The 25528-nt window shown below is 44.4% G+C and overlaps 1 protein-coding gene and 1 long non-coding RNA gene across 2 annotated transcripts in view; one reads left to right on the forward strand and one right to left on the reverse strand.

The window, feature by feature from the left end:
* Positions 1–2689: 2689 nt before the first annotated feature.
* On the reverse strand, positions 2690–6053 carry FZD8 (frizzled class receptor 8). The gene has a single exon (XM_042801927.1). It carries the CDS (start codon positions 5338–5340, stop codon positions 3328–3330), a length of 2013 nt encoding a protein of 670 aa, XP_042657861.1. The 5' UTR covers positions 5341–6053; the 3' UTR covers positions 2690–3327.
* A 2634-nt stretch (positions 6054–8687) lies between these two features.
* The window catches only part of LOC116959066, a 186166-nt gene continuing 169325 nt past the window's right edge, over positions 8688–25528 (forward strand). The window contains exons 1-2 of the long non-coding RNA XR_004405618.1: positions 8688–8700; positions 13460–13747. This is a non-coding gene — a long non-coding RNA (uncharacterized LOC116959066). The remainder of the gene's footprint in view (positions 8701–13459; positions 13748–25528) is intronic.

Here is a 25528-nt window from a genome sequence, read left to right on the forward strand (position 1 = left end):
TGTGCTATGAAGCCACATCAGTGATAATAAAGCTTTCCTTCAGCCCTCCAGAGCTAGTGTGGCTGCTGGGGTGTGTGGGTGCTGCCCCTGCCCACGGGCGAGCCGATGCCAGGAGGGATGCCGAGGGCACTCATGCTCCACAGTCAAGGGCTTGAGCCACTGGTCTGCTCAGAGTATTTTTAGTAGCTCTCTGGTAGATTTAGGGAGAAGGCAGTTTATCATCAGACCTTGAAAGCTAACATGTAACTCCTACCACCTCACTGTTATTTTGTGACTTTTCATAGTAAATTTATCTTTTAAGTCTGCGAAAGGGTATCATAGTAATGTGAAGTTCCATGTAGGTGTGTATTTTTATTTCTTGTATACCTAAATGCCTTGCTGTTGGGTTTTCTGATTTTTTTTTCCCTAGACACAAATTTTATGTTGATTCACAAGAATCTGCACTTGCAAATTAACTGCTCTAGCATCATTTTCCCAGGTTTGTGTTCCTAGTGATTTGAATTTTGTCTCATTTTTTGTTTCACCTTTGCATTATTACTCAGTCACTTCCAAAGAAGGTATCTTGTTAGCCTAACCAGCTTTGAGACTGCTTTGCTGACTAAGTCCACCTGCAGCACCTCTTAGCTCATTCCAGGGTAGGTTACGTCACAGGGCTACTTCCTATCTTTTACTAAAAATGCTTTTATCTCAGCACTAGCAACCTGCACCAGCAGTCTGTGAGAGACCTATCTAAACAAATTCTCACATAATAGTTGTGGCTATACCCTCCTTGTTCTTCCTTGCTAGAACCTGCTTCAGGGGGAGGAACACAGATTTTTATCTGAACTAATTGTGCTTCCATAGGTGGGGCTTCCCCAGCAGGAAGAAGACCTCTACCCCACTGACAGCAGGGAAAATTGCCATGTTGATTTAAATGTTTCAACAACTGTTACAAAATTTTTCCAGCAATACAGGAAAATACCAGGGCCTTCTAAATTTACAGGTATGTCAGTATTCTGATCCGGGTCAACTGGTGTATAAATAGGCACCATGCACAAATCCAAGTGAAACACCCTTTCCATTTGAGAAGTTAAAATTATTTTCCCCTCCAAGGAGTTAGAGATTGGCACTTTAAATTCCTCCTTTTCATGATCCCGGTAACTTTGTAGAAGTGGAGGCGTCTATTAAGTTACAGGATCTTTGAAAGGGACACCAATAATCAAGTCAGTGCTCAATGGAACAAGGTTTTTCCCACAAATCATGACTGATATCTGTGTCATTAGTAGGGTAGCTGCCCATCTCTTATCATGATTGACAGGTTAATAAGGGACCTGGGGCTATCTTTTCACTGCTAGCACACAACCTAACCAATTGCTTTTAAATGATTGCTAATTTGACAGAATATAAGCAGAAGACATAAAAATATCTGGAATAATGTCTAATGCAGTTTTTACTCCTGGTATTCTGAGCAATCCCATTTTAGAAAACAGTTTAGAAGGTAGTTAATAGATTTTATTTTTCTTAGACACTCAGTTTTTAAAGAAAATCTTGTAGTTGTTCTTTGGTTCAATTAGGAGCAAAAGAGAAGGGAGTTTTGTAATGCAATTGTCCTGTAAAGGAAAATGTTTTAAATTGGGGAGATTATGTGAGCAGACCACCTGTAGGGCATTCATAGCTCTTTTCTATAATGCTCCAAGCCATGCCTTGCTGCCTGCAGTCTGGCTAACAATGCAGGGAAAAGCTGTTTAAAAGGCTGTTCTCCCTTTTCCCTCTGGTGTTCACTAACTGTTACAAGTCTTCCTCTTAAAATAAAAAAAAAAAAAAAAAAAAAAAAAAAAGTCCCACGTCCCTTTAATTGAAGAACTTTAAGGCTCCATGGTGGCCAATTGGTCTGCAACAAGAGGAACCAGGCAGCAGGGAAAGAAACTTCAGACTATACATCACGTTTGGTGAAGAGAAAAGATCAAAGTTTTCCCAAACTCAAAAGAAACCAAGTTCCCTACAGATTAACCCTATTCATTTAGCTCCTCTTAAAGGAATGATGTTCTGAGCCACTGGGCAGACAGGTAAAAAGTTCAACAATTGCCAAAGCATTCTTCTGTTAATTCAACAGCCTTCTGCTCAAATAAATTAGCTTAGTCCTGACAGAAGAACAATACCTTTTCTCTTGAAAAAGGACCATATTTGATATACAAAAGTTAAGATGTTAGCTTAATCTGTTAAGAAGAGATTGATCTAACAAATCTCAACTTGCTGTTCCACTGTAGTACGTGATCTATGAATTTAAAACATTAACCTTTTACACTTCAGTATGCATCCCTGGAAAGGCAGGTGCTTACAGAATTGTCGACAACAGATGAGAGGTGTGTGTGTGCGTGCATTCCTAAAATAACACCCATTTTAAAAGGATACTTAACATGCCATGTGAGATGACTCTTTTGTAAAGGCTCAGTTTAAAGACACTGTCATCTTTCAAAAAGCAGAGAACTATGGTAAGGCACCTCCCAGTTTTGGCAAACACTTTTTCAGAACAACTTGTTGAATGACTTGTTTTCCTTGTATCTATGCATCTCACTGCTTTAACAGAGGCAGCCATCTATTATACAGCAATGACTAGAGCACAAATGTAGTTTGTAGCTTCTAGAGCCACCTGAAGACATGGCAGCTGGAATAACCAGGGCAGGAGTAGGGGGGAAGCTTGAAAAAATCATTTATCAAAAGTCATTTTATTGACAAAATAGAATACTCATATTTGCTCTTACAGGGGTAGCCTCTAAACTTTTTTACAAAAAAATTTACAGACTGTATAGCTTTGGATATATACATATTTTACACATCTGTACAAGGTAACAAATAATTATATAAATACATCCTTTAATGTAGGAAACCCGTATTTAGCTGGGGTGTATAATTAAGACATGTTTTGATTCAGTCTGTATTGTAAGGCATTTGCCTGGTCATCAATATCCCAAAAACCTGCAGTCCCAGCAGACTCCCACCTCAGGATGGGGGGAGGAAGACCCTCCCTTCCCATGAGCGAAGAGCTGCTGTTAGTCCAGAGTGAATAAGAAGCCGCTGTGCCTTGCCCTCTGCGAGACACGGGTGAGCCCCTACCCTCCTCTGCCAGCAAAATAATAAGCTGGCTCCTTGAAGTACATGCTCCCTGCATATGAATGGAGGGGAAGGAGGAGGGGGCTGGAGCCTGGGGCCTCTGCCAGCTGCATTGTTCTATACAAGCTGTGGCTAATAAGGACCATTAGAGGTTCATTAATGGCACCAAACAGTGAGGGGGCATTTTAGGCAGGCCAGTGTCCCCCATTCCCTAACCTTTGGCCTCTTTCTCCCTCCTCACACTTGAGACAGGGGCATCTGCTTGGGGTAGGAGACAGAGCTGGCGGTGCCCGACCTCCACGTCAGGCCGGTGCTGACATCGCTGTAGAGGGAGCCACCGCCCCCAGCCCCGAGTCCTCCTGCTGCGGCGATTGCTGCCTGCCCGCCCGCCCCGGCCCCTGTGCCTCCAGCCACGGCAGCACCTTTGCTGGCCCAGCAGCAACGGGTGCAGAGGGCCCTCCAGGACTCCAGGGTCTTGCCTGACCAGACCCAGACACCGGAGGTGATGCCCACCACCAGGCACATGAAGTACTTAAGCATGAAGACGGCGTAGTCGGGGCGGCGGGCCTGATCGGGCTGCTGGTCGCGCAAGCAGGGGCAGTTGTGCGTGGCCTCCCAGCGGGGCCGGTTGTGCTGCTCGTAGAAGAGGCAGGCGACCACGCTGGCAGCCGGCACGGTGTAGAGCACCGTGAAGAGCCCCAGGCGTATCATCAGCTTCTCCAGCTTGTGGGTCTTGGTGGGGCCGCCCTGCTGCTTGATGACGCTGCGGATGCGGAAGAGCGAGACGAAGCCGGCGAGCAGGAACATGGAGCCAATGGCCAAGTAGATGAGCAGCGGCGCCAGCACGAAGCCCCGCAAGTTCTCCAGGCTCTGGTTGCCCACGTAGCAGATGCCAGCCACGGGGTCCCCGTCCACGGAGCTGAGCGCCAGCACGGCGATGGACTTGACGCTGGGGAGCAGCCAGGCGGCCAGGTGGAAATACTGCGCGTAGCCGGCGATGGCCTCGTTGCCCCACTTCATGCCGGCGGCCAGGAACCAGGTGAGGGAGAGGATGACCCACCAGATGGAGCTGGCCATGCCGAAGAAGTAGACGAGGAGGAAGACCACGGTGCAGAGGGCCGGGCCGGTGCTCTCGTACCGCACGTGCTCGGCCACCGCCAGCTCCGGCTGCAGCTCGGCCGCGCCGCCCGCCGCGCCGCGCCCCCCCGCCGCCGCCGCCCCTGCCGCCGCGCCGCCGCCCGCCCCCGCCGCCCCGGCCCCCGCGCCGCCCGCCCCCGCCCCGCCGCTGCACGCCACCTTCTCGTGGCCGGCCACCAAGCGCACCAGGTAGCCGAGGGAGACGAAGAGGTAGCAGGCAGCCAGGAAGATGATGGGGCGCTCGGGGTACTTGAAGCGCTCCATGTCGATGAGGAAGGTGGAGACGGTGGCGAAGGTGGAGAGGAAGCAGAGCACGGACCAGAGCCCGATCCAGAAGGCGGTGAAGGCGCGCTCGTCGGGGCTGAAGTAGGGGTTGTGGCAGGGCAGGGCGCAGTTGGCGATCTGCCCCGTCTTGACGCGGTTGTAGAGCGGGTGCCGCTCGCTGGACACCGACACCATGGGCGCCCGGCACTGGCAGCCCGGCTCGCAGGGCGGCGGCGGCCGCGGCTTGCGCGGGGCCTCGGCCGGCGGGGCGGCGGCGGCGGGGGGGGCCTTGGCGGGGCCGCCGGGCTTGGCGCCGCGGAGCGGGGGCTTGGCGGGCGGCGGGGCCGCCGTGGTGAGGTCTGTGCGGTTGTAGTCCATGCAGAGCGTGTCCGGGCTGCCCTGCTCGGGGAGGCGGTCGCAGCGCATCCTGTCGGGCCAGGCAAAGCCGTACTGGCGCATGAGCGGGGCGCAGCCGGCCTTGGCCCGCTCGCAGACGCTGCGGCAGGGCGGCAGCGGCTTCTTGTAGTCCTCCAGGCAGATGGGGGTGTACATGCTGCAGAGGAAGAAGCGCAGGTCGCTGGAGCACTGGATCTCCACCAGCGGCCAGAACTGGTGCACCTCCAGCCCGGCCTCGTCCTGCGTGTCGTGGTTGAACTGGTTGGGCATGTAGGTGTAGTTGTAGCCGATGCCCTTGCAGAGGGGCACGGTGATCTCCTGGCACGACAGCTCCTTGGCCGACGAGGAGGAGGCGGCGGCGGCGGCGGCCGAGGCGGCGGCGCAGCCGGCGCGCTGCAGCAGGGACAGGGCAGCGAGCAGCGAGGCGATTTCCAACAGGTAACTCCACTCCATGCTCGGCGGCGGGCGGCGGCCCCGGCTCCTCTCCCGTCCCGCTCGGCAGCCGCGGGGAACGCGGCGCCACAGCACCCCCCCGCCCCGGCTACCCCTCTGCGGGGCGGAGGGCGGCCCCCGCCGTGCCGGCCGCAGGTGAGAGGGCTGGCAGCCCCCGCGGGTCTCCGTCGCCCGGGGGGGGGGGGAGGCGGCCCCGCGGGCACCCGGTGAGGGGGAGCCGCCGGAGAAGGGGGCTCCGCTCAAGGAAGGCCCCTCAGCCGCCTTCGCATCGCTCCTCGCGGGGCTGGCTGCGCGGGGGGAGGGGGCGGGGAGGTGTCGCCGCTGCTCCGGCGCCGGCCGGGCACGGAGCGGCGGCGGCGAAGTTTCGTCGTCAGCCCCCCCCCGCGCGGCGCGGTCAAGATGGCTGAGGCGTCCCGGGGACCAGGCGGTGCGCCCCGCGGCGCCGGGCTCCCGCCGCCCCGAGCGGCGGGGCAGCGGCGGGGCTGCTGCTGGGGCGGCCGGAGCGGCTCCTCCTGCCGCCCGCCCGGCTCTGCGGGCGGGCAGGCGACCGCCAGCCGACCGGTACTTGCTCTCCGCCTCCCTCGCTGCTGCCGGCGGGGCGAGCCGGGCGCCGCTGGCCGCCACTGAGCCACCTGAGCCGCGGGGCGAGCGCGGCAGCGCCTCCGCGCAACTTCTCGCTCCCCGGCCCCGGCAGCGCCGCTCCGGCCGCCGCGCTCTCATGAATATTTATAGCGAGCGCCGCCAGGCCCCGCCCCCGTCGCCTCGGCCGCCTATCGCTCGGGCCCCAGCGGAGGGCGGGGGGGCCGGACCCAGCCCGCCTTAAGGTGGAGCCGGCGCCCCGATCTGCGGCGCGGCCGCCGGTCCTTCTCAGCCATGGCGGGACGTGGCGGTATACAGATATTTTTTTTTTTAACTCTGCGTGGTAGGGGCTCCCGTCCGTACGGAAAGGTGCGGTGCTGCACCGCGCAACGCTCCCCGCCGAGTGCGTGGGCTGCGGCAGGCAAGCGCCGGTCCGCGCGGCTGCAGGGCGCTTCTTTCCCCTCGCAAGGGTTCCCGGCCGCGTCAGGTTCGCTCCGGGAGCAGCAGCGTTCCAGCAGCTGCCCGCAGCCTCCTCGGAAGCGGTTTTCTGACAAATCTTTGGGGTCCGCGGGAGTGCTCAGCCCACGCTGGCCTGAGTGTGGCAAACGCTGGGTGGTCTCGCGGCGTGGGCTGGGCGCCCGGCGCCGCGGTGCAAAAACCACGCTCGGGCTGGCGGCGGCGGCAAGCGGCGAGGCCCCACCGCTGGCCTTACTTCCCCCCGCGTCTCCGGTCGCCCCACGCGTGTACAACACACGGTCTGAAGTGGAAGCGTTGGTGGTGTCCGGCTGGGGGTCACGGCTGCCACCAAACAGCCGTGGGGAACGCCGAGGTTAATGACACGGGGCTCCTGCAGCGCCGTCAGCGGCGAGTGCGGGAGCGCTCCCCGCGCAGCCAGCGGGCGCACGCACACGCGTGCTGCCGAGACTCTGCGCCAGCCCTCTGCGTGCCCCGCGCAGCGGCTGCCAGCTGAGCGGCCCCCGTGGGGCTCCACGGAGCAGCCCCGCGCCGCGGCAGCTGAGCGTTTCGACCCGGGCTGGTGCCCCTGGAGCCCGGGAGCGGGGTCCCGCTGGGCGGCCGACGGTGGGCGCACCCGCGGCCGTTCCTGCGACCCAGCCGGAGCTCCGGGCGGCCGGTAGCGTGGCTGGGCCGCGGCTCGCCGCGCCAGCCCGGCGCCGGAGGCGGTGAGTCGCCAAGGAGCGGCCAGAGCAGCGTGGCGCGCCCGGGCCGGCTTCCGAGGGAGCAACGCCGGCGGCCGAGCAGCCGCTGCGCCCTGACTCCCGCGGGGACCCGGCGCTGGGGCCGCGCCGAGGGCAGCTGGGGCGGGGGGGGGGGCGGTTGGCCGAGGCGCCTCGCTCCCCGCGCAAGCGCCGCCGCGCACGGCCGCCTCCTGTCCCGCTGCACGGCGGGGCGGAGGCCGCCGCCCGCCGCTCCCGGGGGCCGGCCCCGGGGGCACCCGCTGTTTTCCGCCGGCCGCCTCGGCGAAGGGGGCGGGAGTTTGGGCGGCCCCTCCGCCGCCGGACCACCTTAAGGGGGAGCGGCGGCGGGCGCGGGTGGGGTGCGCGGCGGGGCCGTGCCGTCCCGGGGGGTGCTGTCCTCCCCGGACGGGGCGTTTGTTTGCGGATTGACGCGCTGGTGCGGAGCTCACGCCGGGGCTGCGGTGGCTGTAATCTCGGGAACGCGCCGCTCGGGGAGCCGGCGGCGCGGCGTGGTTTGTCTCGGGGCGGCGTGAAATTTTGTGACTCGCCGGGTTTCAAACAGGGGCGGTGGGGGAGCGGCGGGGCAGGCGCCGGGAGGGAATTAAACGCGTGAGGCAAAACACAAAAGCCACCCCAGTGTTGTTGGCTATGCTAACAGGATCCTCTCCGCTCCGGTCTGACGCTCTGTTTAAGTGAAGGCGCGGATTCTCCAGTCAGGAGGAAATGGGCGATAATGGGGCAATAAACACGTCTGGTGTGTAATCATTGCGGTGATTTGCCATCCCCCTCTCTCGACCCCAGCGCCCACCCGAGGGGAGGGTTTGCGTTCAGACGTGACACAAGTGGTGGAGGGACCTGGCCGTCCTCCTCCAGGTTTCACATCCCGGGCTGTGACATCACTGAGACATATGTAGTATTATTTCAGGTCAAAATCAGAACTTTTCCAAAAGTAGCAGATGGTGATTTTAGTGCTAATTTAGTTAATACCCTACTGAAAAGTGTTAGGATATTGAACAATGACCAGTGAAGAAAACGGAATGAAAAATTCGTCGTCTGGCTGAGATCTCTGTGACTGACAGAGGTTTAAAAAGTCTCTTTGCAGTCCTGGATGTGATGCTCCATTTTAAGAAGTGACTGTTATGCTGGTGGTTGCTTGAAGAGTACCTCATTTTAAAATCTATACAGAATGTAAAAATGAGTGAGTCTAGTCAGGAGAGCTGGGTGAGTCTGTAAATTACCGCTCTGTCAGGATTCCTATTGCCTATTACAAAGTACCTTTTTACACTGAACTTAAGCTCTGCACTACAGAGACAGCAGATGTGAGGTGATGGCTTCCAAAAGCAACACAGATGCTGTAAAATTTCCATTGCAATATTTCAGCAAGGAAACTCAGGAGACATGCTGAATGCTACAGTTTAGAATTGCACTATAACTCTCCTAGAAATAAGAGAATACCAAGTTTCTCAACAGTACACTTGGCTTCATTTTTACTGTCGTTCATATGCTCTTGTTTTCTTCCAGCATGAAAAGAGATGCAGCACAAAGATACCGTGTGTCTTGAAGCTGTTCAGTAATGACAGAATTGGTAATATGGAACTTTATGGCAATTTAGTAATGACTGTGTATCCAAATTCCCGAGCAAGACCATGATAATTTTTGAAATTGTCTCTCAGGTATATAAACCAGCACAGCTGTGGGGAGGCTGCTTTACTTTATATGATGGAGAAGCAGCCTGGACAGTTCAGGGCTGTGGAACCACAGCCCATTGTGTGTTCCTCATACACTGAGACTTCCCTGAAGTCCGTAGAAGTACTGAGATGAAGGAATCAAGGGTCAAGTCTTTAAAACAGTTTGTGTGTTTATTTCGGAAAAGACAGCAGCAACCTTTTCTGAAAAGCTGAGCTTTGCTATAACAATACAGATTAATTCAGAGCACTTTTTGCAGGGATTTCAAAACAGATGTGCAGTCATCAAAATCATGCAGAAATATAAAGCTGGCAAGAACGTTACAGCTACTATGACCTTTTGCAAATGTATAGATTTGACAAGTATGTAACATTTCTACAAGTCATTGTTGCCACAGATGTTCATGTCTCTTTTATTAAAACATTTAGGTTTGTCACTAGCCCTCTAACATAAACTTAATTTTTGTGTGCAACTTAGTCTTTGCACTTGGGATTATACAGATCACACCAAACCAGGTGATGATAACTACAGGGCATTTTAATTTGAGATTAGTAAATTGGCTCTTGATTTTTTTTTTTTTTACTGGAAAGAAAAGCACCATATAAAATCTAGGATTCAATATCGGATATTGTTTATTTAAAAATACAGATGTTTAGTTTATAAGATTGGAAAATTGCTTTTTAATTCCCACCTAATGTTCTCCAGTAAATTTTAGTGCGGCTCTGTCTGCATTGGATAGATCAATGAATGGTGCTTTTATAGAAATGTTTGAGAAGAGCTCCTCAGTCCATGGAAATTGTTCAAATAATCCTGTTAGAATGAAGCCTTTACTGAAGGCAGTAATTTTATGGATTGAACCCAGAAGGGGCTGTCTAGGCTGGCCTTCTTCCTATCACAGGCCGCAGAGCTTTATCCAGAGACCGTCTGCGCAGGTACTGGTTGGCTACAAGACATAGGGGACTTTGCGTGGCCAATACATTGAACAACACCATGAAACCAGAAACTGGAACTTTTTGAGGACAGGTTAAATGGAAACAGGAAGAAGGGGTATTTTTACAGTCAAGTTGGTAGACAGCATAAGTTTGAGTTGTGGCATCTTACTACGTTCAGCTGTTCCCTAAAAAGTACCAGTTAAAAGTAAACTTTTTCCAAACCATCCTTTTCTCTTGCATGCCACATGCAGTCCAAAGCTGAGAAACATGATGGGCAGTCCAATTACGGGAAGGAACTCATTGATTTGTACTTCTGCAAGTCTGCAAAACAGAAATTATGAGTGAAAATCCAGCATTGTGAAACCTGCAAAGAAATATGGATGGGAGAGTACAGCGTGCATATGTATCTTACATTTTGATAGATATTTTTCCTTTCACAAAAAAATTAAATGGCATTGACACATCTCCTGAGGCAGCCTGTCTTTTACTGTGATTCATGAGAACTTTTTGTAGACAAGAAGAACAATGTTCTGCTTACATCTTTTCAGGGATGTCAGATCTGATTGTGGATGGGCACAGTATCATGATGCTGCTGTTGGTCAGTGAGGTGTGAGAGCCTTTAGGCAAAAAGAAAATAGACTGAATACAGTCTGCTGCAGTAGCTACTTCTGGAGTGCAGTGAGCAGGTGGCAGAGAAGGAACTGCTGGAAGAGTACTTTGCTGTCTCTTTACTATAAAGGAGGATGACAAAGTGATTGATCACTGCTGTGTTCTGCGAATTGCTCCAACAGTGAAGCTGCAGGTTGTGGCCCTGAATGTGGCTGGAGGATTTTCTGCTGAACGGAGGAGCAGACCATGATTAGACTTCTTCCTGAGGCTGCTTTGGATATGTAGAGAAGCAGCACAAGCAGCAGAACGAGCGTAAGAAGTCAGTGGGAACAGCAGTTTAGCATGAGGGCAACGTAAGATCAATCTTACCTTTATTATCCCACACTATGTGGTTGATGATTGGGCTGCAGTGTATTGGCTCGCTCAGTGTAATCGTACATGTCTTCATTTCTCATTAGTGAAAGAATGCAGGAGGAAGGAATGGAAAAAAATAGGGATTATAAGGATTATGAAAGAAAATAAGTGTGCTTGAGGGCAATCTTTTTAATTTTCCTTAATATTTTTTCATTTTTGCCCATTATTTAGCAAGCTTTATTTATAATCTACCTGTGCTACAGATTGTAATGCCTCATGGTGTGGTGTTTCACACATGACAAATCATGTGGCTTTTGAAGACAAATTGTCCTGCGTTAAAACAGTCCATTGATTCACTGTCACTGTATTTGGAGGGTAGTATGAATGGCATGAAGTTAAATTTCTAACCATATTAAGTATGTATGGAGACAGTGAGTAGCGTTGTCTTCCTCTTATTGCCCAGGTAACCATTAATTTACTTTCTGGCAACATTAGTATGTAAATGCACTGTTGAACCTTCCAAGGTTATGTGGATCCAAGCTGGCAAGGAGAAGTTTGGTCTCTGGGAATAATATGAGAATATATACATGCACTACTCTCTCCTAAAAGTCAAAGCTTGTCCAGACCTGTAGCACACCACTTTTGTGGTCATATTTGTGATTCTCTCTCCATGCTACATCAAAATGTTGATGCTCATAAATGCTCAAACGGCACATGCACCGTTGTTACTCCCAGCATGGGTTGAGAAGTCCATTTGGTCAGTCTTCAGTTTTGGAGACCTCAGTTTTAGCAACTTGGGTATAAGCCTCTGCAAAGCTTCTGATAAATATCCACTGCTGTGGCATTTCCACCTGGCTTACCTGACTGAGCCCTAGCCATTTGAGATGGGTGGCTTCCAAATAAAAATTGCAATCTGGCCTTTAGAAGGTATGGCGTACATGTATCTGGTCTTTGATGTCAGATCTACCGGAGGAATTAAGAGGGCTCTGTCTATTAACTTGGCCTTACTTTGTGGCATCTGTATTTGGGTTAAGTGATAGTGGACAGGGTTATAGCACAAGTAACTGTTACCAACTCTGAGTATTGATGCTGACAATGTATAAGGAAGAAGCTGGGGAGTGCAGGGTTCTCTCTTGTATACTGTAAACCAGAGTTGGAGTGGCTCAGTGGCCAGCCACGCTGCAACGAGCCGTCGGACTCCTGGCAAGAAATCTTGCCCAGCCTGTGCGCAGATTTGTACTAGCTGACCCAGTCTGGTGAAAGTAGACATGAAAGAAGTAGATACGAAGGCTTTGAGCTAAGGATGCCCCATCTGCAGTAGCTAGTCTGGGCTATCTGAGTTGATACAGAGACAAGATCAGGCAGTGTAGTCCATTTTGACTTACTAACTTTTGCATAAATTATATGGAGACATTAGCTTACAGGTATGCTCTCTCACATGCTGTAGCTTAAATGAGAAATTAATGAGGTGATGTACTTATGAGTAAGAAGTGATCTGAAGAAAAAATGACACTTCGTGTTGAAAGGCATAAATAAAGATAAAACCCAGATATGAGAAAGTGAAACTTTGTGTAACTGATTTGAAGAGGAATGTGTGTCATTAAATCTTTGAACAATACAAAGTTGTTCATAAATTCTGACTTGACTTTTTGCATTTTGTAAATCAGTAATAGCGTAATTTAAGGGAGTGATGTTTTGCATACAAGTTCAAAGTGGTCATCACTGTTTCCAGTCCCAACTTTTGGTGGAGTATGCGCAGCAGTAATTTTTAAAATATTGAACAATAAAAATCACACTGAGAAATTCCTACTGAAATTACTTATTGCCCTGGAATTAAAATGGAAATAACAAACATATCTTTCATCACTCATTTTGAATATTTATTCTTTGTATTTCACTTTCTCTAAACAATTTTTTTATCTCTAGGGTTATATCCTGACTAATCCTTCACTGTGCTAATTTTGCTGGGACAACACATAATTGGCTGATGATTCCAAATATGAATAAGGATGGTAGGCTTGGGCTTACGCTAATTTTGATGAATAAATTTGCCTTAAGAATGACAAGTCGTGCTAGCACTTTTCACTTTATAACATTAGACATTTATACCAGTCAAAGATGTTAACTCTATGCAGGGAATCAGCATTAGGCAGTGTTTGGATCTACTTACAGGGAACTCTCAGGTGCCTACTCTCAGCAGAAACTTGCTCATAAAAACCTTTCTCTCTTTTTATTTTAGTAAAAGAATGGTGTGATTGAAAATCAAATTGTTGAGAGGAATTTCACTGTAATAGCAAAATGTCCTTCCTTTATTTTTACCCACGGAATTTTTAATAAGGATATTGCTTTGCCAGTTCCTTTGAATTTTCCTGGTTCTTAGTTGGTGATAATGATGGCAGTAATAGTCCTCTGTGAGTGTGATGGGGGAAAAGAAAATAGTACCCCACTGGTATGAGATGTTTTGCAGTGGTCTTTTGTGGGCTCACAACAGTGTTACAAAAGATGCAGTCTTGATTGATTTCTTGTCTTTTATTTCTTTTATTTATACATTTATTTTGCCCTTGGGGTGGGGGGATGCAATTGTATGGCAGGAAACAGCCACAAGGGAAGAGAGGGATATTAGAAATTTAGTTCTAACATTGTTCCTGGTAGTATTAGTTGAGTGCTTCTCTGTCTTGGTCTGGTCAGGGCCTATTTCTGGATGAGAGGCTTTCAGTTATTCCAATGAATTGTGTTTTTTTCATTTTTGTGTTAATTTTCCAGGAAAACCTACGTACTTTGACAGAATTCAGAGGACTGGAAGGCTTTGTCTGAAAACTAAAACTTACTGATTTGAAAAATATTACTGTAGTACTCCTCCAACATTATAATCTGTACTCCTGTTGGTCCTATTCTGCAAGGCTGAGGCTGCCTACCACCTTCGACACTGTGCCATGATCGTTCCTCTGAATGGAGTGCTGGAAGTAGGGAATCCCTCAAAGTGATCTTTTATCAGAGCTGTCATTTAAATGGTAAATCTAATTGATAGAGGAGATCTGCCCCATAAAGCAGGTAAGCCACAGATTTAATGAGATACTACACTAGCATTTCTTAATAACATTTTTTGTTTTCGATCATAATATTTTGGTTTGTAAGTTTGGCTTTTTGGTAAGAAAAGTATGTTTGCAGAAGCTCGTACTTAGACAAGCCAAAAAAAAAAAAAAAAAGAACAACCAAATAGTGTTTAGCTGAAAACCTCGTTTCTCATCAAAAATAGATGCAGTGGAAAATTTTCAAGCAGTCCTATATTTAACCTCCTTGGATCAAAATTCAGTTGTTGGACTGAGGGAGGCTCAAGGAGGTTTTTTGCTGCTTTTGTTAGGGTGCCTGTTTTTTCACTCATGACATCTGCCTTCTTTTCCAGCTATATCCAACCTTGTTATAATTCTTGCTACTGCAGCATTTTACTGTGCTCAGAATGCTAGTTCCCACTGGACTCAGCTTGGTGGGATATGTGCAAACTCAAAGTTTCTTCCAAGAGGTGCATCAATCTTGTTTTTTTTATTTTGGCTGGGTTTTAATAAGTAAATGTGAGTAACTATATCCACTGAACACTGAATATGCACAAAACAGAGCATCAATGCGATACAGTTCTTACTTCTTTGCCCAAGGGAGCCTTGCTCTGGGATGTTGTGGACTGCAAACAATATATGTGAGTTTGGGGTAATGGGCTAAGTGCTTGAAAGAGAAGACCCACTAGGCAACCTAAACAGATAAATCACATCAGTGTCAGCAATTCCTGAGTAGAATATAGTTGAAGGCTGGGGAGTTATTTTGGGAAAATACTGTATTTGATTTCTTTGCTCATGCTCTCTTCCCTTGGCTCTGACTCGTGGCTGCTTTGGGAAGCAGGATACTGAACTAAATGGACCTTTGATCTGAATTGGCATAGCCATCCTTGGGTAAGGAGAAGTACACTGATAAATGAGTAAGTGTGAGCTTTGGCAATCTGGAATTCAGCAAAATTTATCAGAAATGAAACTCTTTCCTCCAAGAAAAATGTAAGCCAATCACAAAAGATATGAGCATGAGGATAGAGATTTTCATCTGAATAGGTTGTGATTCTGGAGTCTCAAGCTTTCTGTTGATTTTTTTGTTTGTTTGTTTTCCTTTTGCAGTTTCCATTTATCTTTCATTTCTTCTTGTAGCAGTAAGGATTTGCTGCAACTGTGTCTTAAATACAACTGTGAGCCTTTTTGGGTGTTTTTACAAAGCTGGTGGATAGAACATTAGTGTAAGACGCCTGCAGAGTTCACTGGACTTTGTATTAAGACAAGAAGAGAAAACAAAGTGAATATTGAAATTCAGAGAAGAAAATTGTTAATGACCTACATTAGTTTTAGTATGTGTTATATTTTGTCATCAGTTCAGTGTTAGAATGCAGTTTGTAGCCAGAATATATCAGCAACTGGCAACATGTGGTGTTTCTTAAGCAAAAGTTGATTGTTATTCTTTACTGCTTGTTTTGCATTTTAGCACTCTTACAGAGGTATCTTTCCACATATTTTTAACTTTGTTTTCATGGCAATTTATTTTAGATCACTTCATGACTGCTAAGAAATAGTATACTTTTTTAGCCTTCATAGGCATTAATGATCAAATCTGTAAATGATCATATGCTTAGTTTTGTAAGATAGTAGCTAATTTTTTTCTATATCTTTAATAAACTCTTCAGAAGTTTTATGATTATGTGAAAGCAGATAGATCTAGTTATACTCCTGTGAACTTAAGTTTACTTGGTAGTTATATTGACCAAAATGGATGATGTTCTTTTTATTTATTTTCCTGACAGGTTATATATTTTTCCTTCAAATTTCTATCAGAAGAATTTGATTATAGTACATTGTCAGTAGCTGACCAGTAATATCCCTCTTCCCTGTTATTATTTAGAATTATTTTACATGAATATTTGCGAGTAAAGATAATAGCCAGACATTGTTTGAAAAGAAGCAATAGTTTGAGTATTGTTGAGAAGGAGATTAAACATTGTAGTACCAAAGTTGTGTTGGAAAAGAGGACAGAGAAAGGAAAGCACAATATTGAAGTATAAGATTCAGCTCCTATGGTATGACTTTCCTGGTGCTGATAGGTGGAATCCAAATACATTTTGAAGCATAATGCTACAGTCAATTAGCTTTACTTGAAGTAATCGTTGTATAAGGAAGAAATTTTAGTACATTAGAATTAAGGAGTTGGAAAAAGTAGCAAAAAAAATCTGTCCATGTTTTCCTAAAAATGTAGTGAAAACATGTAAATTATTTTAAAATGAATTTAGAAAATTTGTGAAGTGAGAGGAGAGATTGTAATCCTGTCTTTAAAGTGTGTCAAGAATAGCAAGAATAGTGCAACCTTTCTCACATCATTTGCATGTCTTAATGTGAATCTTAATGATAGTGTCAAGAAGTGAGAAGCAAGTAGAGTTGCCAAATCTGTCCACTCTTTTGAAACTGGAAGAATTGTGGGAAGTAATTGGGTGCGAAATAAATATATGTACACAAGTAATTGGACTGAGACTATTACATTTCTTGCATTTAAGTAGTAGGTAGTAACTACTTAAACGTTGAGGAAAAGAGAAGATTACATCCTGCAAAATTTTATGCAAGATAGTCTATCTTCAAGTCAGTGATCCTGGTTACTTTAAAGTGTCTGCTTGCTTGAGAAATGGTTTGTCAAATCAGGTCTTTAAATGGGAGAGGGGATTAGGAAACAAAAACCAAAATCCAATTTACAGTGGGAGTTAACTTTCGGGGGTATGGGGCAGAGAATGGACAATGAATATCACCATCTTTTCCATGTCCAATACTATCAAAACTGTTTTTCTTACAGATAATCCTCTGTTGGCAGAATGTTTGTGAAAGAGTCAGTGGAAGGAAATGGTATGGTAAAATACATATAAAGAATCTTATGCCAAAACCCAGAGAGTTAAGTTTAAATAAGCTGCTTCATTCTGTTTGTAAACCAAAAAAAACTACAATATGTTTTGTTTTGTAATTATTTTTTTTTATATATATCTTCTACAGGTTTAGGAAATGATGAAGGTAAATTAAAAATTGTTTCTGTGCTTAAAATGCCTAATTGTCGTTGTGTATATCAGTCTCTTGTCTGTTCTTTACAGCTGTTTGTGCTATCTCACCGTTGTTTTTGAAACAAACAGTATTTTTACAAGGGTCACTAATTTTGATTGGGATATGAGAGATAATTGTTAGTTTTATGAGTAGTAAAGCTGAATACCATGATTTGCACTTTTAAATAAATAAGCTGCTTCAGTCTGTTTATAAAACAGAATAACTTCAATATGTTTGGTTTTGTAATTAAAAAATGTAGAGTTCATCAAAAATATCTTCCCTAGTATGATGAATGGAGATTAGGTTAGACTGTGTTACAAAATAATGTGATAATAATGATTTCCTTAACAGAGTACAAAAGCAGCATCCAAGTTTCAGCTGACGTTTATTGACACACAGCATCAGTTGGGAGCCCCATCAAACTTCCTATTCTTTTCTGTTTACCACCTCCTGCTTTTATTTACAGTCAGTATATCTGTTAATTAGCCTCAGGTAGAGCCAGTTCTTCTAAGAAGCTCTCTTGTCTTCCTGGTGATGGCCCCATGAGGTGACCATGTATACACAGTCTGTGAGTGAATTAATCTTTAACTCATTAATTTCAGTGCCTGATTCTGGAATGTTTAACTGCTGGCTTGGTTTCCTACTCAGCAATTTGTATTTGGAGAACTGTGGGCCTTGAATCCTGTTGACTTCAATGTCATGAACACATCCCAGTGAACTGCCAGCATCTTGTGGTTACCTCACTGGAAATATTTTCTTGTAGTTTTTTGGTTTGCTATGGTTGGACCTGAACGCAGATAGTTCATTGATGACTTCCAGGTAAATGGTTTATATCACTGAGGCTATTTACCTCGTTTGCATTGCATTTTTGCAGAATAAAATTACTCCTCCACTTCCTCAGCTATCTCTGTTGCTCACAATCTGAATGCAACATTTTGCAAAAAATCTGATCTAATGGTGCAATGTCTGGATGTCACAAGGGGGTACTCTGTAGGGAACCATACTACTTTATAGAGTCTCACCAACCTCAGTTAGGAGCACCTTGTGATGATACGAAGCTGTTTATAGCCACAGCCTGAATGCTAGATATGGTGGTTGTAGTGCAGTTCCCTCACAGCACAGCTTGTTTATTAGAAAAGGATAAAAGTTGCAGTTATATTTGCAGGAAAAAATTAGGAGCATGATTCAGAGATCTCCTGCCCAAGTCTACAACGTATGCTAGAAGTACTGTGAGAGGTGTGAGCTGATCTGTGCATTGCTCTGGGGTGTTAGAAATCTCCTCGTTTCAGTGTTAATGGTTGTGTTTATTTAATCTAAAATGTAAGAAAAGAAAGACTGGGCCACTTATCTGTACAGACAGGTGTAAGTAAAGTGATGACCAAGTTCCTCACTTTTGCTAGAATGCCATTTATTCTTTCTCCATCCTCCAGCGGAGGAGTAGCCAAACTCGAAAGACCTAAGCATAGGTTACAGGTGACCTTGAAATCCTGCCCACAGCAACTGCAAGTATGGAAAGCCATAAAGCTCACACTGTGATAGTGTGTGAGCATTTTAATAATTTAATGAGAGATTTACTGATAAATATTCACTGCTTCAGTTTTTTAAAAAAAGCAATAATAATAATGAAAAAAAAAAAAAAAAAACATCAAACCAACAGTATAATCCCTGGAATACCTCCAACTTTTATACTGGAAAAGTACCTCAAAGTAGTATGGCTTTCTCTCTTTAGTGTGGAAGTATTTGTGCTGATCTAAAACATTCTTTGCTGGCACAACTGCATCCCAATGTCTAATTTTGTGGATAGGTAGACCCAGTTGAAGTAACTTAGATCTAAAGGAGTTAGAAACCCAAATTTCTTTAAATCAAATTCTTAAGATATCCAGGTGTCCAGGATGTTGTGACAAGAGACAAAAAAATCAAAAAAGAAAAGGTGAATATTTGCTACTGATGGCTCATGGCTTTGGAGGGTTTGTGGTGATGCAGTGTTGTGACAAAAAATCAATGAAAAAATATCAGTGAAAGTTTCTGCCATCTTTAATTGTAAGAAGCCAATGATGACTGATGTGTTAATGTTTCATGGGGAATGTTGACACTGGGGGGGAAAAGTTGGGTGATATTTCTTCAAAGCATGTTCACTGCTGCTGTGTATTTTGTGGTTGAAGGACAGACAGAGGGAGAAGAGATGCTGGAAAGGTTTTCTGGAATTCAGTATTTTATAGGTACTGTTTAAACCATCTTTGTTAAGGAGAAGCTCCTTTACTATTAGTATGCTGTCATCTTTCAGATTTCATCAAGAGGACGACCAAGATTTTTTTGCACAGATTTCCTTTGACATACAGTCTCAATAATTATGGAAATTACAGCTTAAATCTCATTTTTTTTTCTCACAAAGCAGTGCAGTGCCCAGATCAATTGAATTTGAACTTTTATTTTTTCTTAACATTGAAAGACAGATATGCAAATTTTACTAACAATATACATGGTTAAATTTAGCTGTGAATTCCAGTCAGGGATTTCTGCTTTGTTTATTGTCCAAGTCAGTATATCTGTGGAGAAAACCTCCCGCTGTGCAGGAATACATAGTCAGCTACTTGGAAAAGTGGAAAGTTTAATTACGAGAGTTTATTCTGGAAAAAGGTAAAGTAGAACAAGCGCTGTTTTTTAGGTTGTTATTTTGTTGTTGTTGTTGTTTTGTTTTTGTTTTGTTTTTTTTTTTTTGTAATGATTACTTCAGCTAACAGAAATACAATGTATATGGTTTGTTTTGACACTGTTATCAGACACCACTTGATTTTTCTTTAACCTGGTCATCTGTGTAACTGAGGGGATCTGAGAGAAAGTAGAGGTCGTGAATAAATGATGCATTTCTTGAACTTGCAAGGTAGATTGTGACATAAATTAAATAAAATGCAAATGTGAAGAAAAAAAAAAGTATAAACACAGGTATTACTGAGAATATCCTCATTATAGTTTACCCTATAAAGATATTAGTATCAGGTTGCCTGAAAGATAAAAATTTCCTTTGTTACTTTCTCATAATTTATTTTGATTTTTGTGTGTGGTAACAGTGAAGTATCTTTACACAATGTTGCTGAGCAGAAGGGTAAGCTATTGCTGGGGAATAAGTGTTACAAAGATATACAAACATACTGTCATGTTTGTAACAGAAAACTCGTCAAGGTTTTAATTACTGGAGTGATTCCTATTTCTTCAGTTTTTATAAGTCATTTACATGGATTACATTTTATCTGGCTATCTATATAAAAAAAACACTGCATGCAAAGAAGTGCCTACCTAGAGTATATGTAATAGTGTAACAACCTGTATTCCTCTTTGTGGTTCAATGCATATTTCTCCTTTCTAAGCCTGTTCAACTAATATGAAGAATGTTTTTATGATAATTCTACAGTGGATGATAGCAACTAGATTTACTCTAAGCCAATAAAATTTTTAAAATTGTGTTATGACTAATATTTGGGTTGCATGACTTTCATCAGATGTGTAGGCATTTTTTTTTTTTTTTCTTTGCATCTGTGTAGGACTGATCCATCACCTGAGCTTGTAGATTCTACAGTAATACAAATAGTATATGATAATTGTTTGTGAAGAAAGGCTGGCAGCTTTATAGAGGAAATTTCTGAACCTGTAGGTAGGTTCAGGATAAGCAATTGCCTGTAACTTCCCTTCCCCCATACTCTGCATTTCTACAATACAGCTGGTCTTCTAATGGTTTTACTGAGTCTCATTAAATGTTCCTATGCATAGGACATTAAATGTATTTATGGTAGAGTGGGAGTTTTGTTCTGAGTCACTGGTGCATCAACAGTTTCTTCATAATGTTCTTCTGGTTACCTAATACATAGAGACAAACACCAGAGAGGCAGGTACACTGATGCCTTCTGGTAATGATCCTTGAGCCTGAATCCTGAGAGATGTGGAGGTGGCTAATTTCCTGTAGAACTGAGTGGGAATTTAAGTTCCTAAGTAGGATTTAGGAGCCTAAACACCTTGGAATTCTCCATGAATAAAGCTTGGTTGCAATATAGCCCCTTAATTCTCCACACATCCCTGCGTTCTTCCATACATGTTCCTTGTTGGCTATTTACTGTTAATTGGCAATTTGGATGCTTAATTATGCTTCTGTTTTGGGATATGTTTCTTCCTGGTCTTATCCTGTATTTCTTTGGACTGTCTGTTCCTTTTCAGCTCTTTCCACTCCTACACTTTGTCTACCTAATAAAGGCACCAAGACACTTAATTTCCAGTGATTTGATTACCTCTCATATTGGCATGTATGAAACGTAAGACCTTTGGTATTAATAGAGCTAGCCACCTTGTAAAGCTGCTATAAAAGGAATCATTAAGGCTCAAAATTGGCAGGGATTTGACTATTTTGTAATCTGTTTTTTCGACCAACACATGCCCAATATGCAAGTTGCATGTTAGACAAATTCTACTTCGTTTGACTGACAAAAAGGGAAGGGCTAGGGTATGTGCTACAGGTAGTTAAATAATGCAAAACTTTATGTCAGTCCAGTGCTTTTGTCACTGAAATGACTGCCTGTTGCTCTTCTGAAACTAGTACTAGTAAATCAGGGCATAAATCAATCTTTCCTCTGGCTGTGTATGATCTGACTTCTCCATTCTTTAGTTCACTACACAGGTTATCTCTAACTGAAGTGCACAGTGAAACCAAAGCGCTTTGTTCCAATGCCAGATTCTTAACTTCTACAGTACAATTTTCCTTAAAGTATAGCAGAAGTGGAAAGGAATGAAAACAGACATAAACAAGGACTCTGGTGTTAAAGAATGCTCTGTAAAATCTACCATCATTCAATCGGAGTCCATCTTTCTTCATGTGATCATGAACCAAGTTTTCCTCAGGACCACAGTGGTCATCAGCAAGAGGGATCCCTTGTCCTGTGTCCTTGTAGATGAAAGTGACTGGAAGAAAGCAAGTAACTTACAGATTTTGGCTTCTGCTGCCCAAATATGAGCTAGACATGTGTCAGTGGCTGCTCTAGGGGCAATGGTGAGGGAAAGAGAAAGCTTCTAGACTTGGGAGGAGAAGGGAAAGGGTGACCAGGTGGAGGTGCGGGATCCTGATTCTTTCAACACAGTTGGTATTGTACCACACTCCTTTTTTAAAAGGTGAGTGAAGTTATGCCAGGGGAAGGAGAATGCAAGGTTTCCAGCCCGAGTGGGATGACAGTGTTTTCTTACCTGTGTGGCTTATGGACTTTGACAGAGAAAGCCTAAGAGCACAGAGTGCTGAGGGTACATAGGCCACCGACCACATAGGAGAGAGGAAATTGCCCTGTCAAGGACTGGTGTCCAGGGTGATAGGATTTTTGGGTGGTGCAGCTAAGTGGATGGAAGAGTGTTGGAAGGGCAGTGAATAAGGTAAGGATGGAAGGGGACATGTGCTCAGTGTTGGTGTTGCCTCATTGCAAAATTGTTTCTCTTCAGTGTTGTTTGCAAGAGTAAAGCTGATATATGAGAGTAAATCGGTTTCTGGACGAATACCAGTGTTTTTCTCAGCTGGTGGTATGTGAACAGTTTTCATACAATCCCAGTTTTTGCCACAGTTCTGGCTATGAGTAATCTTAGTGGATTATAGAAAAATGCTAAAGCAGTAAAAGAAAAAGTTTTAGGAGTAGGATACAGTTTGCACTAGTGATTTAAGTACTTGTATATCACAGACTGCTTTTTGATTGTGAAACTTGTTTCTGTATATTCAATAAAAGAACATTAATTAATTAATTAAACTTATGTGAACAACTGTTACTTGTAGCTCAGAGATTCATGCTGCTTGGCTGATTGATGGCCATGAGTGTTGCATGTGTAAGTAGTTAGACACACTTTGTTTTATTCATGCTGAGTTTTATCACAGGGCATCATTGCTTGTACTGAGGAACACCCCAGGTGGACCATAGCCTTGCACTCCACCTCAGTGAGGAGTGCTTTCAAAGGGCCTTATCTATTGCCACATTACTGCAAGGCCTAAAGATATTCCAAAAATAACCTCATAGGATCAGAGAGAAACTGAACTGGAGATAATGAGAATATGGTAAACTAGGTTAGGAACAGGTACAATGTTGGCAGCATGGCTTCTTCCAATCTTCTCTTTTGCTGTGGGTTTGTTGTCTAATGCGATATGTTAGGTCTATGTATTTAATTATGAACCTTGTATTTAAAAGCTATCTAGCTGCTCTCAAACCAGTATTGTTAACTTTCTACCTAACAATGGTGATTAAAATGAAAGATGTTTGTACTTGGTCATCTTGTTTCATGATCAGATACGTCTGGGAGCTCAATCTGTAGAATCATTTCTTAGAGTCATCTAAATCTTTCTGAATGCAAAATGCAACCAACTGAAATGTCCAGAGATTAATAGATTTAAAATTATTTTTAGTCTAATGCAAAAATCACAGCACATTTTTACATAGAAGTTTTGGTGCCTCCCATGCACTGGATTTTTTTATGGCTTTAATGTAATGTAAATAAACATTTTCTAGATGGAAATGCAGAGTGTAAGTGGCTTGTTGACTGATATGATATTTTTACCTACTCTGTGTGTGTTAATACAGTACCATATTAGTACTGTATTAATCAGTGCTCATGAGAGATTATGCTAGTGGAAAACATGATCATGGGATCTGCCCTTGGAAGCAAGGGCCTTTCCAGGTCACGAAAGGCTACATATTCAGCTCATGACTAGTGTAGAACTTTTTCTGTCATAACTGAAATACTGACACCTGGTTTGCACTTAAAAGTGTTATCAAGGAGGCCTGTCAGGGAGGGTTATGATTTTTTTTGCTGACATAGCTATGCCAGCAAAAACTCTAGTGAAGAAGCTATATAAGAAATTCTTTTACCTGTACATTTTACTTCTCTGAGGGGTAGTTATAAGTTGCTTGGGAAGAGAAGTCTTGTTAGTATAATTTCTATATTAACCTTTCTAGTGTAAATCAACTGTAGGCCTCATCCTGTAGGGACTGATATGCAAGTTTATCATTGCACACAGAGATGATATATCATCTGTTCATCTCCTGTTCATGTATCTCCTGTTCATCTTCTGTCTACAGGGTTGTCTTACAGCTGCAAGTTGCATGAATAATGCCTGGCAATCCATGAATTTTCATGTTTAGCACCTGTCCTGTTGGTGGTTCTAGTCCTGAAGGTAGTTTTAGTACTTAGGAGACAGTATAGGCATAGCCATTGTTTAACTGAACTACTTGCAGGAAGAAAGGAGACTGGATACAGATATAACAATGAAAAGGAAAGAAGGAACCTCCCTAGCAGTGAAGCTTGTGATGTGCAACACAAACCAAAGGATGAGAAGTAAAAAAGTGGAAGCTCCTTTGGGTGAATCAGTTCCAGAAGAAAAAAGCATGTGGAATCACCTGGTGGATCAGGATTGTCTTTTGCTGATCTTACATGCAGCACCTTCAATCACAAGGAGTTCTAAAGAAACTGGTAGTGGAACAGGAGAGTAGAAATGATGTGAGTGAACCCTAATGACTTGAAACTTTGCCTTGACTCTTAAGATGCAGTTCCTGTATGCCTCGAATTATCTTTCATTTAGATGTTCTACCTTAGTTGGAATTGATGACCTAAAGAGTGGTCTCTTAGCTTTTGTCTGCAGGAAGGGCTCTCTTTTCTCTTGTGCAAAGAGAGACCCTAACTAGAAATTACAGCTAACCTCAAGCGTATGCATATTTTGTATTTGTTCAAGTTATTTCATAACATCAGAATTGAAGGCTGGACCAGATACTGGAATACATTATTTGCACTAGCAGAAATAATTTCACATCATGCTCTGCAGGAATTTGGACCTATTCTATTTTTGGTCCTGAAACAGGAATAGCTTGAATGAACTAGGTGATGTTTTATTTGAGACAAAGGTTTCATTTTTCCCCAGAGGTTTTTTCAAGAGATGTAGAAAGCCCATTTCAAATAATATTGCCAGATCCAAAGCTGCATATGTAAGCTCTGTGGTCCTGCACTGCAGTTGATTAATCACCCAAGGTTAATTGAAATTGGTATTTTCACTTCAAGTCCCAGAGACTTACTTTGGAAACGCACGAATTTGTAGTTTTGCAGTCTCCTTGACAGATCAATCTTGTCTTCAGGATGGTAAGTAGAGATATAACTATGTCATTGGATGCGATCGTAATCATAAAAAGGAGATATTTTGAGATACAGAAATTGCAAATTCAATCCCTGCTGTTACCAGTCCAGCCACAGGGACCATTTAACAAAAGATCCCTGAGTTAATGATTGCTGTTCTATGACAAGGATATTGGACTTATTATACATTGAACACAAAGGTCTCTGATCCATATTCGTGTCTTGTTTCCTGCTTGAGATTCAGCACCACATGGTGGTAACTGTCTGCTTCATGCAGGAAAGTGTTCTGCTGTGATATCAGTGAGCGATAGTATCAGAAGAACAACCATTTTCCATGAATTTAAACTATTACAGCAGTTAGGTGCAATTATTGAGAATCCCTGTAGAGTTGTACAAAAAATGTTGTCTCTGTCCAAAGATGTTGATTCTGGAATGTAGAAGTGCCAGTCTATGACATTCTTAGTTAGGGGTCTCAGTGGCTGCTATAAATTGTACCCTGGAAAATGGTTACCAGGACTATAAAGTATAGTGCTGCAATTCAAGCTCTATTTTAAGTACCAGTGTCTTTGTCAAACTATATGTGTAATTGAAATCA

Source organism: Tyto alba, unplaced genomic scaffold (genome assembly GCF_018691265.1).
Source record: "Tyto alba isolate M040663 unplaced genomic scaffold, T.alba_DEE_v4.0 Super-Scaffold_38, whole genome shotgun sequence".
Classification (NCBI taxonomy): domain Eukaryota; kingdom Metazoa; phylum Chordata; class Aves; order Strigiformes; family Tytonidae; genus Tyto; species Tyto alba.